Source organism: Peromyscus eremicus, chromosome 10 (assembly GCF_949786415.1).
Source record: "Peromyscus eremicus chromosome 10, PerEre_H2_v1, whole genome shotgun sequence".
In the NCBI taxonomy this organism is placed as follows: domain Eukaryota; kingdom Metazoa; phylum Chordata; class Mammalia; order Rodentia; family Cricetidae; genus Peromyscus; species Peromyscus eremicus.
The window spans coordinates 81,788,275-81,802,998 of NC_081426.1; the positions used below are offsets into that span (position 1 = coordinate 81,788,275).

A 14,724-nucleotide genomic window follows, 5' to 3' on the forward strand; every position below is an offset into this window, starting at 1 on the left:
TTCTCTGGGATGAAATTCTGTCTCTATAGCTGCAGTTCCATCCAGCTCCCTAGCTCATAGTCTGGCTAACGACGAACTCCTATGCTTTCAGCCTCATCTTCATCCTCTGTATCCTCTTCATCTCTGCTACTCTCTACTCCTAGCACTCAGAGAGGTCTGCTTACCCTCTATGGAATATCTGTCGTCTTTTCTTCTCTTTTATCATGCTGTTCTGTCTTTCTATAGAATATGCCTGCCTTTTCTTTCCCTGTGCAGGTGGTTCCCTGCCTCCTCAGGAATGTTGTATCTCTCACCTTGATATGTAAAAATATCTTTTGTTCTCAGTCAAAGTGCTCTGGAGAACCACTAGCCCTGCTCAAGGCAAAGGGTGGTCTGAGCTTCACTAGCACAGGAAACAAAGCTAGGTGTCTCCCCACCAGCTTATTTCCTAAACTCAGCAGGGTAGTTAGTAACTTAGTAGATTCAGCAAGTCTGGGGAGCTTAACTGTTTACCAATTGGTCTGGGCATGCAAGGATTTCATAGCAGAAGACAGCTGGAATATTAAAGGCTGGGTAACACCAAATATTCATAATAAATGGCTTTGCCTTTTGACAGACCCTTGGCAGGTCAAAATTCAGCTTTAATACACCGCTGAATCTCTATGATATATTCTTTCGGCCCACAAGACTTCTCCTCTGAAACATCTTGAACCAGGACCCCGTAGTTCATCAAATCATATTCAGCGCCACTGTCTTCCATGCTCTTACTAGTATGACCCATTAAGGAGTACTTAACACATTCAACTACTTTTCTAATCCACAGTCCCAAGGTCTATATTCCTTCAAACAATAGCACAGCAATACCCCACTTCTGGTACCAACTTCTGTCTTAGTTAGGATTTTTATTGCCATGAAGAGACAACATGACAATGGCAACTCTTATAAAGGAAAAACATTTAATTGGGGTGGCCTACATTTTCAGAGGTTCAGTCCATTGCCATCATGGCAGAACATGGCAGCATGCAGGGAAACATGGTGCTGGAGCAGGATGAGAGTTGATACATCTTAACTTGCAGGCAACAGGAAGTAGTCTGAATTAGGCATAGCATGAGCATAGGAGACCTCAAAGCACGCCCCCCACAGTGACACAGTCCCTCCAACAAGGCCACACCTACTTCAACAAGGCCACATCTAATAGTGCCACTGCCTGTGAGCTTATGGGCCCAGTTACATTCAAACTATTACACCTGCACCTGCCTTATAATAAAAGCTGGTGTGAAGCAAATGCTGGTAGTCACACTCTGAGCCAGTCCCAATTGACACGGTCTCCATGCTTGCTCTTTATTTCATCCCAGCAACAGAATTCAGAATAGCTTAAGCTCTACACGCTACAGAAAAGCACACATGAAACAAAACAAAGTGGAATCAGAAACATGGAAATAAAAATCAGAAACTTAACAATGAGAAAATTTTTAAAAAATACTAATCATAAATGATAAAGTTTGCTGAATGATACAAAAAAGTTCCACAGAAATTTGCAACAGTGTGATCAAGCAGGAGAAACAAGTAGTGAGATCAAGGACAGGCTATCTGAATTTTCCCAGTAGAGACACACAAGAAAAGATAAAGAAAAAAGTGTTTCAATCTTATGAGACTTGACAGGACACCTCCAAGTGAACCAAAATGCAAAATATGGAAATCCCAGAACATAAAAATGAAAGGAACAGAAACCTAAAAGAAATGACAGAAAACTTCCTAAATGTGGAAAGAAATCTTTCTAAATCCAAAGCCCCACATGTAGATTCTCTGAAGTAAAAGACTTTGAAAGCAAGAGAGCAACAACTCATTCCATCCAACGGGACAAATGAAGCTCTCAGCAAAGGTGAGTCAGAGAGGAAGAAAGACCTGAGAGTCTGTGCACAACCAGTAAACAGCACGATGCTAGTCAGTCCGTATTTATTTACTGTCAGTGCAAATGAATTAAGCATTTAATAAAAAGGCATGGAGTGCCTGCTTGGATAAATAAAAACGAGCTCCATTTCATTCTGTCTTTAAGAGACTTATTTTAATTATAAGGATAACATATGGGCTGAAAGTGAGTATAGGAAAAAAGATTCCAGGTGGTGGAAACATGGTTGTATGAATATAGACTTTAAGTAAAAAACTATTAAAGAGACAAAGAAGGTCATCGCATAATAATTGTGTCAATTTATCAAGAAAATAAAATGTATGTATCCAACATTGAAGCAAAGATAGAGACCAATCTCTCAGGGACTTCAGTACTGTACTTTGAACAATACATCATCCAAATAGAAGATGAAGGGAAACTAGTTTGGATAATATCTTAAACTAAATTAACCTAATAGCGTATAAAATGTTTCCTATGTCAGCAGTGGAATACTTCTCAAATGCACAGGCTATATCCTTTAAGACATTTTTTAAAAATTAGTCTTCATAAAATTTTATTGTTTTGTTGATGTTATTAGTTTGTTAAAACTAGGTCTCAATAATTGGGTGAAACTGAAAATTTCACAAATAGAAATAAAATATAAAATTGTAATTAAAATAGAAATACTATACAGGAAGGATGCTAAGAGACTCCTATGAATTGTTACATGGTAACAGATCACATAATCTAGAAAAAAAAAGAAATTTTTCTAGGTACATAAATCGCAATGGAAGAAATACAAAATATAAGCAATTTGATGAATAAAGAATTTGAATAATCAGTTTTTTTTAACATTTCAGATTAGAAAGGAAGAATAATTCTCATGTGTAAGAGGTGGGGGGACAGAGAGACAGAGGGAGACAGAGATAGATAGTCATGGACTTAAATGTAAAAATCTCCAAAACCTGTAAGCAAATTTAGAAAAACAACATACAAAGTCAGCATATAGAAATCAGTAATTTTTTTGAAAAATAGCAAAATATCTTCATTTATAAAGCACAAAAATTTAACATAGGAGATAAAAGACCTGGACATTGAAAACTTAAAACACCAATGAAAGGGTCTGAAGAAAAACAAGGTGGAAAATATCTCATGTGCATCAACCAGTGAATAATATTCAAATGCCCACACTATCTGCAATTATCTACAGAGTCAACACAAGTCCCGCTAAAATTTTAAATTTATGTCCATGATCTGAAAAATTAATACTAAAATGCTCACACTATCTGCAATTATATACAGAGTCAGCACAAGTCCTGCCAAAATTCTAAAGGCAATTTTCCTGGAAGTAGAAATTCCGAAAATTTAAGTAGGATCATAAAAGACCTTCCTTGATTAGCCAAAACAGCTTTGACCTCAAGGACAAAGATGGGAGTATAAGACTACCTAATCTTGATACATAATACTAATCTGTAGTAATCAAAATTGAAATGTAATAATATAAGTAGATATGTAGATCAATTGATGGAATATGGTACTTGGAAATAAACCAATACAATTATAGCCATAGAATGCACAGCTTGCTAGAATCTTTGGGATAGAGCAAAAGCCAGTGTAAGGAGAAATTCATAACTGTGAATGCTTGGATTAAAACATTGAGATTACCTCAAATAAGTAATCTGATGATGCACCTCAGTATCTTAGAAAAACAACAATCCAAACAAGAGCAATAGATGCCAAGAAATAATAATAAAATGGAAACTAAATGGATGATATGTGGAATCAACTGAAAAACCTATAGCCAAACTAACAAAAAGAAAGCAAGAAAGAAGATCCAAATTAATAAAACTGGAGATGAAAGTGATTACTATAGATTATAATAATATCTCAAGAATCATTGGGGAGCCGGGCAGTGGTGGCGCACGCCTTTAATCCCAGCACTCGGGAGGCAGAGCCAGGCGGATCTCTGTGAGTTCGAGGCCAGCCTGGACTACCAAGTGAGTTCCAGGAAAGGCGCAAAGGTACACAGAGAAACCCTGTCTCGAAAAACCAAAAAAAAAAAAAAAAAAAAAAAAAAAAAAAAAAAAAAAAAAAGAATCATTGGGGTGTACTTTCAAAATTTATATTCCAAACAACTGGATAATGTAGGAGAAATTGATGAATTCCTACATATGTGACCTACCAAAATTAAATCAAGGAGAAGCAAACATATTAAACAGAACCATAAGGAACTCATTAGATTGAAGCAGACAAAGACACAATATTTCTCAATAAAATAGGTAAAATGAATTAAAAAACACATTAAGATGACATCAAAAACGAGCTGGTTTCAACAAAAGCAAGTTGGGTTCAATGTATGCACATTTATATACATACATATATATAATATTATGTGTAAGGCTGTATTCATATCTTTAAGAAGGGAAATCACATTATTACTTTAATGCAGAAAAATTCTTTTATACATTTCAATTTCCCTTCATGATAAAGCCATGAATGAAATAGAGATAGAAAGAACCTATCTTAACATAGCAAAGATTATACATAAAACAACCATTTGGTAACATACTGAATATGGAAGAGACCTTTAGTCTTCTAAAATATGTAATGAAACTAGAGTGTCTACTTTCTCAGCTCTCACTCAATATACTGTTTAGAATTTTAGCTAGGGTAATAATACCAAGAGATAAAAGGGATATAAATAGGGAAGGAAGAAATCAAATTATCCCTATTTGCAAATATCATTTTATACTTAAAAGACCCTAAAGGTTCCCCCAGAAACTCTTAGAACTGATTAAATATTTATAACAAACTAATAGAGTACAAAATCAATTTTGAAAAACAGTAGCTTTTCTGCATAACAGTAGTGAACTTGAGAAAAACAGAAATCAGAAAAAACATATTCATAATAGCTTTTAATAAACTTCCTAAATAAACTTAACCAAAGAAGTATAAGACCTCCAAATGAAAAGTTGAAACATTGAAGAAAGAATTTGAGGACATTGGAAGATGGAAAACTCTCCCAGGCTCATGGGTTAGTAGAATTAATCCTGTACAAACAGTTATATTAGCAAAAAGCAAAAAGCCCTTCAATATCCTAATGACAGTCTTCATTGAACTATAAAACCCTTATGGAACTGTAAAATCCACATGGAAGCAGAAGACCCTGAATCACAAAAGCAATTTTTATGCAGAAGAGCAATACTGAAGGCATCACAATATCATCTCAAATTATATTACTGAGCCTTACTAACAAAAACCATGTAGCACAGGCACAGAAGTATCTACATAGATCAGTTGAATAAAACTGAAGAATATAAACCCACACAAGTACTGTCATCTAATTTTTTGAGAAAGGTACCAAAAACAAACACTGGAGATGAAATGTCGTCTTTAAAAAAGCGTACTAGGAAAACCAGGTTTCCCCCTTTAGATGAACTTTTAAAAAAATGATCAAAAATGGTGTGAGATCAGATCTTGGAACTTCTAGAGGAAAACACATGTGAAACTTTAAGAGGCAGAGATAGGAGGTTCCCAGGTAAGTTCCAGCTCAATTTCTCCAAGTCCTGTGTCCAAAGTAAATGATGTCTCAGCAATAGGGTCTTAGCTTCAATTCTAAGAGACAACAATGGGCAGAAATAGCTTGTATTGGTTTTGATGTCTCTTGAACTCCCCTGATCAACAACAGCAAGGGAGGCTTCACATGCCTGGGTACTAGCGTTTTTCATAGACAGTGTGTGGCCTTGGGGACCTTATCACTCTAAGTAGTGTAACTTCCTTTATTTATATGTCATACACATACACACTTTTTTTTTGTTGTTGTTTTGTTTTTTTGTTTTCCGAGACAGGGTTTCTCTGTGTAGCTTTGCGCCTTTCCTGGAACTTGCTTTGTAGACCAGGCTGGCCTCGAACTCACAGAGATCCGCCTGCCTCTGCCTCCCGAGTGCTGGGATTAAGGGTGTGCGCCACCACCACCCAGCCACACATATTTTTAAATAAACAGAAAATAATCATCCTTAACGTCCTTTATACCTCTTCCTCTCTTTCCCTCTGTTTTACCTTCTCTCCACTCTCCAGCTAAGAGCCCTCCTGTTTTTCTAATGTTCCCCTACAGAGAACCTATATCATACTGTGCCCCTCGTCACAGGTCCCCTCACCGTGATCCTTTTTTATTCTGTTTCTGTGGCAATACACATCACCTCAATAAGGCCTGCACAATGACAACCGTAGTTGACGTGTTAATGTGAATGGGGGAACTTCATAAGGCCTCAGCTCTAGATGAAGGCAGTTAATTAATGGCTAAGAGGAGAATCACTCTCCTTCAGGGATGAACCACATGATAGGTTACCCAATCTCACGCAGTCAGTCAGTCCTAAACGTGTAACACTAAATAGACTCAGTAGGTTGTACTTATATATGCTTAAATATAAATGTATGAATAATAATTAAAGAAGAGGTTATGAATTTGAGAGAGTGGAGAAGCATGGGAAGAGTTGGAGTAGGGAGAGAGTGGGGTAGAAATGATGTAAATACAGTACTTACGTATGAAATTCTCAAAAAAATATAAAAAAGTACTTAAAAGCCTAGAATGTTCCAGAAAGGCTCCAAGGTCAGTGGCAATAATTCTCAAAACTGACAAATGGGACTCTATGAAATTGAAAAGCTTCTACATAGCCAAGGAAGGAACAACCAGAGTGAAGAGACAGCTTACAGAATGGGAAAATGAAGCTCTACTTCAGCTATAGGATCAATACCTAGAATATATGAAATTAGACACCAAAACTTCAAATGAGCTGTTTTTTCTCTCTGTTGCATCACCCATAAAATAACACAGGGAAGGGAGTGGGAGCCCTTAGTGTCCTGTAAAGGCACTAAGATCATTTACAAAGGCTCTGACCGTGGCCTTATCTGTAGAGGGCATGAGGTCCTCTGCTCACAGATAAGCACTAGGGAGACCAGGAATGTTAAACACACAGGGCTATTCCTTCAAAGGAAGAGGTGTATGGCCTGTTTTCTGCCCAGAAGCCTGGGAGTGGATGTGGTTAATAGCCCAGTGACCTCCATACTGTCTCTATGGCAAGGCCACTTATGGCTCCCCTGGAGTCTTAGTTTATCTCAGTCATCCTCCCTAGACACATCTCGAGCACGGTTTCTCAGCCAATACTACAACCCGTTTTTGTGGGACATGTAACATGTACTTTACAAATGGGAGCAGAGATGGTTAATAACCTGGTGACTTTTACACTGTCTGGATGACTGAGACTGCACCAGATCCTCTCCAGAACCCTGAGATGTCACATGTAGTCAACCCATAGAACCCATCTTTATGGAAGAGGTCACATGTCCTTTGAAAAGAGTTTCAATGTAATTGTGTCTTGAGCTTTGTTGTATACATGCAATTGAATTAGTTGTCACCAGGGAATCTTTTTTCCCCCCGAATTGCACTGTATTTAAATATGCCTAAAATAAACTGCCCAGCGTCACAGACTCTCAAAGTTTGAACCAGCTCCGGTTACTGAGTTATGTTGAACCAGACTTCCTTCTTGCCTCATGTGGATCATTACTCTGCTGGCCATGGTGTTTGCAGAGATCCCCACACTGATCTCCTCCCAAAGCCCCCCTCCTAATCTCAGAACTGAGAAGTTTAGAATTTCAGCATAAATTTGGGGTAACATAAATACATTCAGTCTAGAACAAGCCGATTATAAGGCAGATGTACAGAAAAAGTTATAACCCTTCGCAAAAATCATTAGTATTATTTATGAATTTGAAAATGAGTGTCAGATGTTGTTAGAAAAGTCAAATTTTGGATGCCCATAGTTGTTTTGAATATTTTTGTTTTGTGTGTCTTTGCCTACATGCATGGCTGTGTACTGTGTGCAGTGACCATGGAGGCAGGAAGAGAGCAACTGGTCCTGTGGAGATGGAGTTCCAGTCAGTTGTGAGACACCATGTGGTGCTGGGAGCTGAACCTTGTCTTTCCTCTGCAAGAGCAACATGTACTCTTAACCACTGAGCCATCTTACCAGCCCCTACAGTTGTTTGGAACATTCTTGTACCGTACATTTATTCGGTTGAATGTTCCTTATTGGCTTTTTAAATATTATACTTAGTGTTTTGTTTCCCACAGACATGAAGCCATTATAATCTCAGGAACTGAAATGGCCAAACAAATCCAGAAAGAAATACAGCAAGGCGTGGAATCATGGATTGCTCTTGGGAATAGGAGACCCCACCTCAGTATCATTTTAGTGGGAGATAACCCAGCAAGCCACACCTACGTCAGGAATAAGATAAAAGCTGCTTCCGCTGTAGGTGGGTATGCGTGTGAGCTGTAACTGTTATTAAATATTTCTTTTATCACATAAAGTTACACAATCATGATTGATAACTGTCAAATAAGCACCATTCAAATAGCATGGACTATTGTTATTATTAGAGATTATTCAATTACCCAAGCTTATATGAATGTCTTACTGTGTTCAGGTTTCTTATAGAATTATTTCAGTGTGATTTCATATTTTATGGACTAGGCAATAGGATTCTTTGCTTTTAAAGAGCTTTGTATATTGCATCTGCTTTAACTGAATCATAAACTTCCCTGATTTCCCGTCTCACTTGGTTTCTTTAAGGCTACTCAGAGGGCTTTTCATAAATCAGTACAAGCTGTCTTCTGGAGTAGTAGCCAAGTGATGCCTAGGAATCAGGAGAGAATCCCTGTGCTGAGAAACCCCTCCTCCGGTGACTAGAACACTGACTCTGTCGAAGGGCTGTCCTTCCAGTGGGAGGATCAGAGGAGCCCAGAGACACACTGGGGGAGACAGCCACGGGATATTCCAGTGACCTTCTCTGCCTGGCTTTCTTCCAGGTATCTGCAGTGAGCTCATTCTAAAGCCCCAGAGCGTTTCTCAGGAGGAACTTTTGGATATCACTGATCAGCTGAACATGGACCCAAGAGTCAGTGGTATATTAGTTCAGCTACCACTTCCAGGTACATGATGGATGCTCTTTTGTGTATTTGGTTGGGCAGGAGAAAAGGCACATCATGGCACTGGTGGCAATTTGTAAAACACATTCAGAGGAGGACTGGCTGTTATCTTAGTACTGTAGTGACAGCTAACAGTTTCTTAGGGATTTACACATATGAGATGAAAAGCTGTGAATAGAAAACTTAGGTGTCTGTTCAGCCGGGCACAACCACAGCTGATTGCAAGCTGAAGGCAGGTGGTGCTCCTAACACACAATGAGGAAAATTAGCAATTTTTCTGTGTCTCTTAACAATTTTGTTCAGGTATTAAAGACTAATCTTATTGTGGTTGTAAATACATAGTGACATAAAAACTAGTGTGACTAGTATTTATCTACAATATTATCTTTTAAAACATTGGACAGAAGAATTAAAGTATCTATTTTTTGTTGGTTTGTTTTATTTTTTAAATAAAACCATGTCAAGAGTGGTTTGCATAGTGATCAGTAGCTCGATGTGCAACTGATGTGGAGCAAAACACCTTTTCAAGGGCATGGTGAACTGATTGGCCAAATTCCTTCCTAAGCAGTTTATCTTTTATTTGTACATTCAACATCATGGATATTGATGAGAATTCCTTAATGTGAAGTTTGAGCAGGTGTTGCTTCCTTTGGGATTCCGTCTTGCTTTTCAGCATGGCCCTGTCCCTTATTTCTCCCTGACCCTCACTCAGTTCCCCGTTGAATAGCTACAGCTCTTCACAGGATGCAGTGTTAACATTCCAGTTGGTTCGCATGCCCCCATCTACATGCAGGTTGACTCCTCTTGGAGTGACTTACTATTCTTATGTATGCCAGGGTTTTACAGCTTAGTTCTTACCACTGCTTCATGCAGGCAGAGGCTTCTCCTGCCTGTCCCTGATGTTTACTGTTTTTCTGATCCACTCACAGGCTACATTCCACTACATTATCATCTCTTGTTTATTTACCTTTCCTATTTATAGGCTAACCTCCTTGGTCTCTTCTATACTTGTATAATGTCATGTCGGTGTAAGTCTGGGATACATGAGAGGACACACTTTGTCTATATTTGAACTGAATAAGAAATATTCAATTCCCAGTCTGGTCTTTGAAAGAAGTGCATAGTTGGCCAATGATAACATGCTTGACTGTTATGTGACTCATATTTCTTGGATGTGGCGCCCCAAACAAAGCAAAAATAGTGAGAAAATATCAAATTTTAAAACTGATCCACAGTAAAGAAGTCATCAGAAGTCATCAACTTCTTTACTGGATGAAGAGACAACATTGTAGAATGAGAGAAATGATTGTGAACTATACAAATAATAATAATACATTAATATTCAAAATACAGTCATCTTAATACAACTAAACAGCAAGAAAACAACCTCCCTAAGTGTTTTTAAAGGATCTGCATGTGAACTAAACCACATCCAGAGACAAATATTGAATTATACCACTAATATGTGGGATTAAAACATGTCAAACTTGGCCAAGCCTGGTGTACTTGGAATTCGGAGGCAGGAGGGTCAGGACTCTTTGGCCACACAGTGAGTTCAAGACCAGCCCAGGCTACATGAGACCATGTCATAAACACAGAAACAAACAAGCAAGCATGTCAGTCTCACAGAAACGTACCATAGAATGGTGGGTACAGGGGTTGAGGATTGGGGAGTATGAAGTACTGGGCAAAGAGTTTAATACTTTGGTTAGATATGACCAGTAGCTTCTAGAGATCTATTGTACAAAATCATGACATAATAGTTATAACATATTGCCACAAAAGCAGATTTACATATTCTTACCACACAAAAGGAAATACATAATGTGTTGATTGATTTAGCCATTACATGAAATATGCACATGGCAGAACATCATATTACATATCACAAAATCACCATATAACTTCCATAATTAAAATGTTTTAAAGTTATTTTCCAAACCACTCTATTTCCTTCCTCAGAGTTTCTAAGTACATTCTATTTAGTTTGTCCTAACAAAACATGTTGCCTTTGTGACCAATGTTTACTTAGTGACTTTGTTACTAATGGACACTAGATGGCACTGGTTATCTATCTGTACCACAGAGGAACCGCTTGCAGAGTAAGAAACAGGTAAGAGGGACCTCAGCAAATGTGAGGGTGATCTGAGAGAAGGTGTTTTTCTATATACAAAGCCAATAATATGTACACAAGATACCAGTGGTCAGCATCCACTGGACTAGGGTCTCTGGTATATGATGATTTTCTATTTACTAGTTCAATTTGAATCCTTACAGTCATCCTGTGGGGGTAGAGTTGTCATGATGGGTATTTGTTGAGAAGAACGCGGAGGTCGAGTCCCTTCCTTCTGAGTAACCGAGTCTGGATCCAGGCAGACTGATCCCTCATGCTAATATTTTAACCATAGTTGATACATTTTTCAGGGTATCCATATAAGGTAGTGGATAAAGTAAATGTTTGAAGTGTATGCATTCATGTTATACCTTTTAGTATCTGGAGAGACAGTGATGTTGAAAGAGGTGGGTTTTATAAGAAAATTGTCTGGACTTGAGTCTTGGCTCTGCCATTCACTGGTTACCTCTTGGTCTCAGTGTCTCCGTCCGGTAAGTGAAGAAAATGCTGTCTGCTTCGTAAAGAATTTTTAGCATTAAATAAAGTAATCAGCATAAAGGAGGACTTGCACAGGGTATTAATTTTAAATTCCGATTTATTTTGTGAGGAGAAGTCAATCTGATGTTGTTTGTCTTTTAGATTTAGGTTTTCAGAAAAGACACCAAAGGAATAATAGGTACAGGAACCGGGATGAAATAATAGATTATTTGTGTAATGGGTAAATATAGGTTATTGTCAAGGTGATAGCTTTTGTTTTTTGGCGACAGATTTAACTTATGATGAAAAATAGAGAATTCACTGAAATTTGGGTATTTTGGGGTTGATCGCAAGACTGTGTCATAAGAGGGCTGGCTCTGTTGGTTAAGTGCTGTACAAATGTGACAATCTAAGTTTGGGTCCCTGGTTCCTATGTAAAAGGCTGAGCATGACAGTGCTTGCCTATAACCCCAGCACTGGGGAGGCAGAGGCAGGAGGACCCATGAGGCTTGCTCACTAGCTTATCATGCCAAATCTGCATGCTCCTATTCATTGAGAATATAGTTCAAAATGTGAGGAGGAGAGTGACAGGACAAGACACCTAAAGTCACCTCTAGCTTTCACATACATGAACACATACATATACGTACCACACACACACACACACACACACACACACACACACACACACACACATGCCTGCATGCACACATGCACACACACAATACACTAAAAATGAATATCAACAAAAATAAATTATTATGTCATAAGCTGTGAATTGTGGTTAATTCTTTTAAAAATAATATTTTGAGAAGAAATTTTTGCTTCAAATAATTTGGACATGATTTCCATAATCCCATTCTCACAATGTTATTTATCTACTTTAAAGTTCTGTAGGTAACTTTTTAAATGAGATAAAAAAACCAAAAAAAAAAAAAAAAAAAAAAAAAAAAGGCAGACAACTGTACTGTAAATGGAAACTATTTCCACTAGATGGCAGCACTGAGCAAGCACCTTTTACAAGTATATTAGTACTCTTTGTGGGGACAGTCAGTCACTGAGACAATTCATATCTTCCAGGGATTTCTTTATCTCTGTAGCCACTAATGTCTCTTTCCATGCATGCCCAGGTGGAAACCATCCGGAGGGTGTTTTTGTTGTCCAAGTTTATAGACATGTCTTTTGAGATGACTTCTCAAAACAAAAACAAAACACAACCTCACACAAAAACAACAAAACCACTTCAAATTAAGGAATTTCAAAAACAACAGTAATATTCTGCTTTTCTTCCCATCTTTTTTTTTCCTTTTTTCCTGTTTTTTGAGTGTATTCATCTCAAAATGTTATTTGCATGGTGTACATTTCTTTTTAAAAAATCTTTTTTTTACACACTGAGTAAATCCAATATTTAATATTAATTTCAGTTTACACATGGAAAAATAACTTCACAGTGCTAGACACATAAATTGTGCCATGGCATAAAAATCTTGATGATCATATTTTGTTGGTTTCAAATATAATTTTTTTTAATTTTATTTTTTCTTTCATTTTTCTTTATTAAAAATTTTTCTACTCCCTCCACATACTATCCACAGATCCCCCCTCTTCCCTCCTCCCACCCCCCAGCCCTCTTTCCCAAGCCACCCCGCATCCCCACATCCCCCAAATCGAGGTCTTCCATGGGGAGTCAGCAGAGCCCAGCACACTGAGCCTAGGCAGGTCCAAGCCCCTTCCCACTGCACTAAGGCTGTGCAAGGTGTCACACCACAGGCACTGGGTTCCAGAAGCCTGCCCATAGACCAGGGACAGATCCCGATCCCCCTGCCTGGGTGCTCCCCAAACAGTTCGAGCCAAACAACTGTCTTCCGTATCAAAACAAACGGTTCTTTGTAGCTAGAGTTTTCCTGCCTGGCCCACAGTCAGGACAAATCTCTCTCACCTGCCAGTCCCACAGCTGCTCAAACCCGATCAAGTAAACTCAGAGACTTATATTGGTTACAAACTGTATGGCCGTGGCAGGCTTCTTGCTAACTGTTCTTACAGCTTAAATTAATCCATTTCTATAAATCTATACCTTGCCACATGGCTCGTGGCTTACCGGGATCTTCACATGTGGCTTGTCATGGTGGCGGCTGGCAGTGTCTCCCTCCCCCAGCTTCCTGTTCTCTCAATTCTCCTCTCTTTTAGTCCCACCTATACTTCCTGCCTGGCCACTGGCCAATCAGTGATTTATTTATTGACCAATCAGCAACACATTTGACATACAGACCATCCCACAGCAGTTCTTTGAGAAAAAAAATCTTTTAAAAAATATGTATGAGCCCCACTAAATGGACTCAGCAGGTTGCATTTACATATTTACTCACTTATATATACATGTAACAATAAAAATTAAAATAAAAGAGGCTATGGATGTGAGAAGAGCAGGATTGGAGGTGTGAGAGAGGTTGGAGGGAGAAGGGGGAGCTGATATAAAAACAGTGCACAAGAAATTTTAAAAATAGTTTAAGAAATTAAGATATATGTATTTATAGGCTATGTCTATGGTCCTCTGCATTATTGACTTTAATTTACAAAAATACTCTGGCCAGACAACTCAGGGCAAAAGGATACTTAAGGAACAACTTGAGTCTAAATTATTGTTCCTGGGACCTTGGCATGCAAGGTACCTAAAGCAGCATTTCTTCCTATCTACTGTGGGTTTAAATTTTATTAGGAAAGAAATACTTTTGTGAGTCATTTATTCTATAGGATATATACTGCTTGGAGGTTTTAATGTAGATTTGACAGAAATTACCATACATAGGGCTTGAGAGCCTGATAACTTCAGAAACCAGGATTTTTCCATCATCATCATCAGAATAGGCCACTGTAGTTTGAAGATTTCCTGTGTCCCAGCCTGCTGGTAGTCAGGACAAATCTCTCCCACTCGCATCCCCCAAGTAAACACACAGAGTCTTATATTAATTATAACTTCATGACCATTGCTCAAGCTTTTGCTAGCTAGCTCTATATCTTAAATTAGCCCATAACTATTAATCTATATATCTCCACATGTTCTGTGGCTGAGTCCCATTACATGTTGCTCCTTGGGCAGCTCACTGGCATCTCTCTCGGCCTTCTTCCTATCTCTCCTTTTGAATTTCCCGCCTGCCTCTAAGCTGCCTTGCCATAGACCAAACGACTTTATTTATCAACCAATCAGAGCAACACATATTCACAGCTTACAGAAAGACATTCTTCCATCTGGCCACATTAGATGACTTAGATAGTCTTCAG

At 38.3% G+C, this 14,724-nt stretch overlaps 1 protein-coding gene across 1 annotated transcript in view; it reads left to right on the top strand.

Moving 5' to 3' along the window:
* The window catches only part of Mthfd2l (methylenetetrahydrofolate dehydrogenase (NADP+ dependent) 2 like), a 102,532-nt gene that overhangs the window by 9,951 nt on the left and 77,857 nt on the right, over positions 1–14,724 (top strand). The window contains exons 2-3 of the mRNA XM_059275224.1: positions 7,998–8,182; positions 8,736–8,858. Of these exons, the coding sequence (XP_059131207.1) occupies positions 7,998–8,182; positions 8,736–8,858 (308 nt within the window). The remainder of the gene's footprint in view (positions 1–7,997; positions 8,183–8,735; positions 8,859–14,724) is intronic.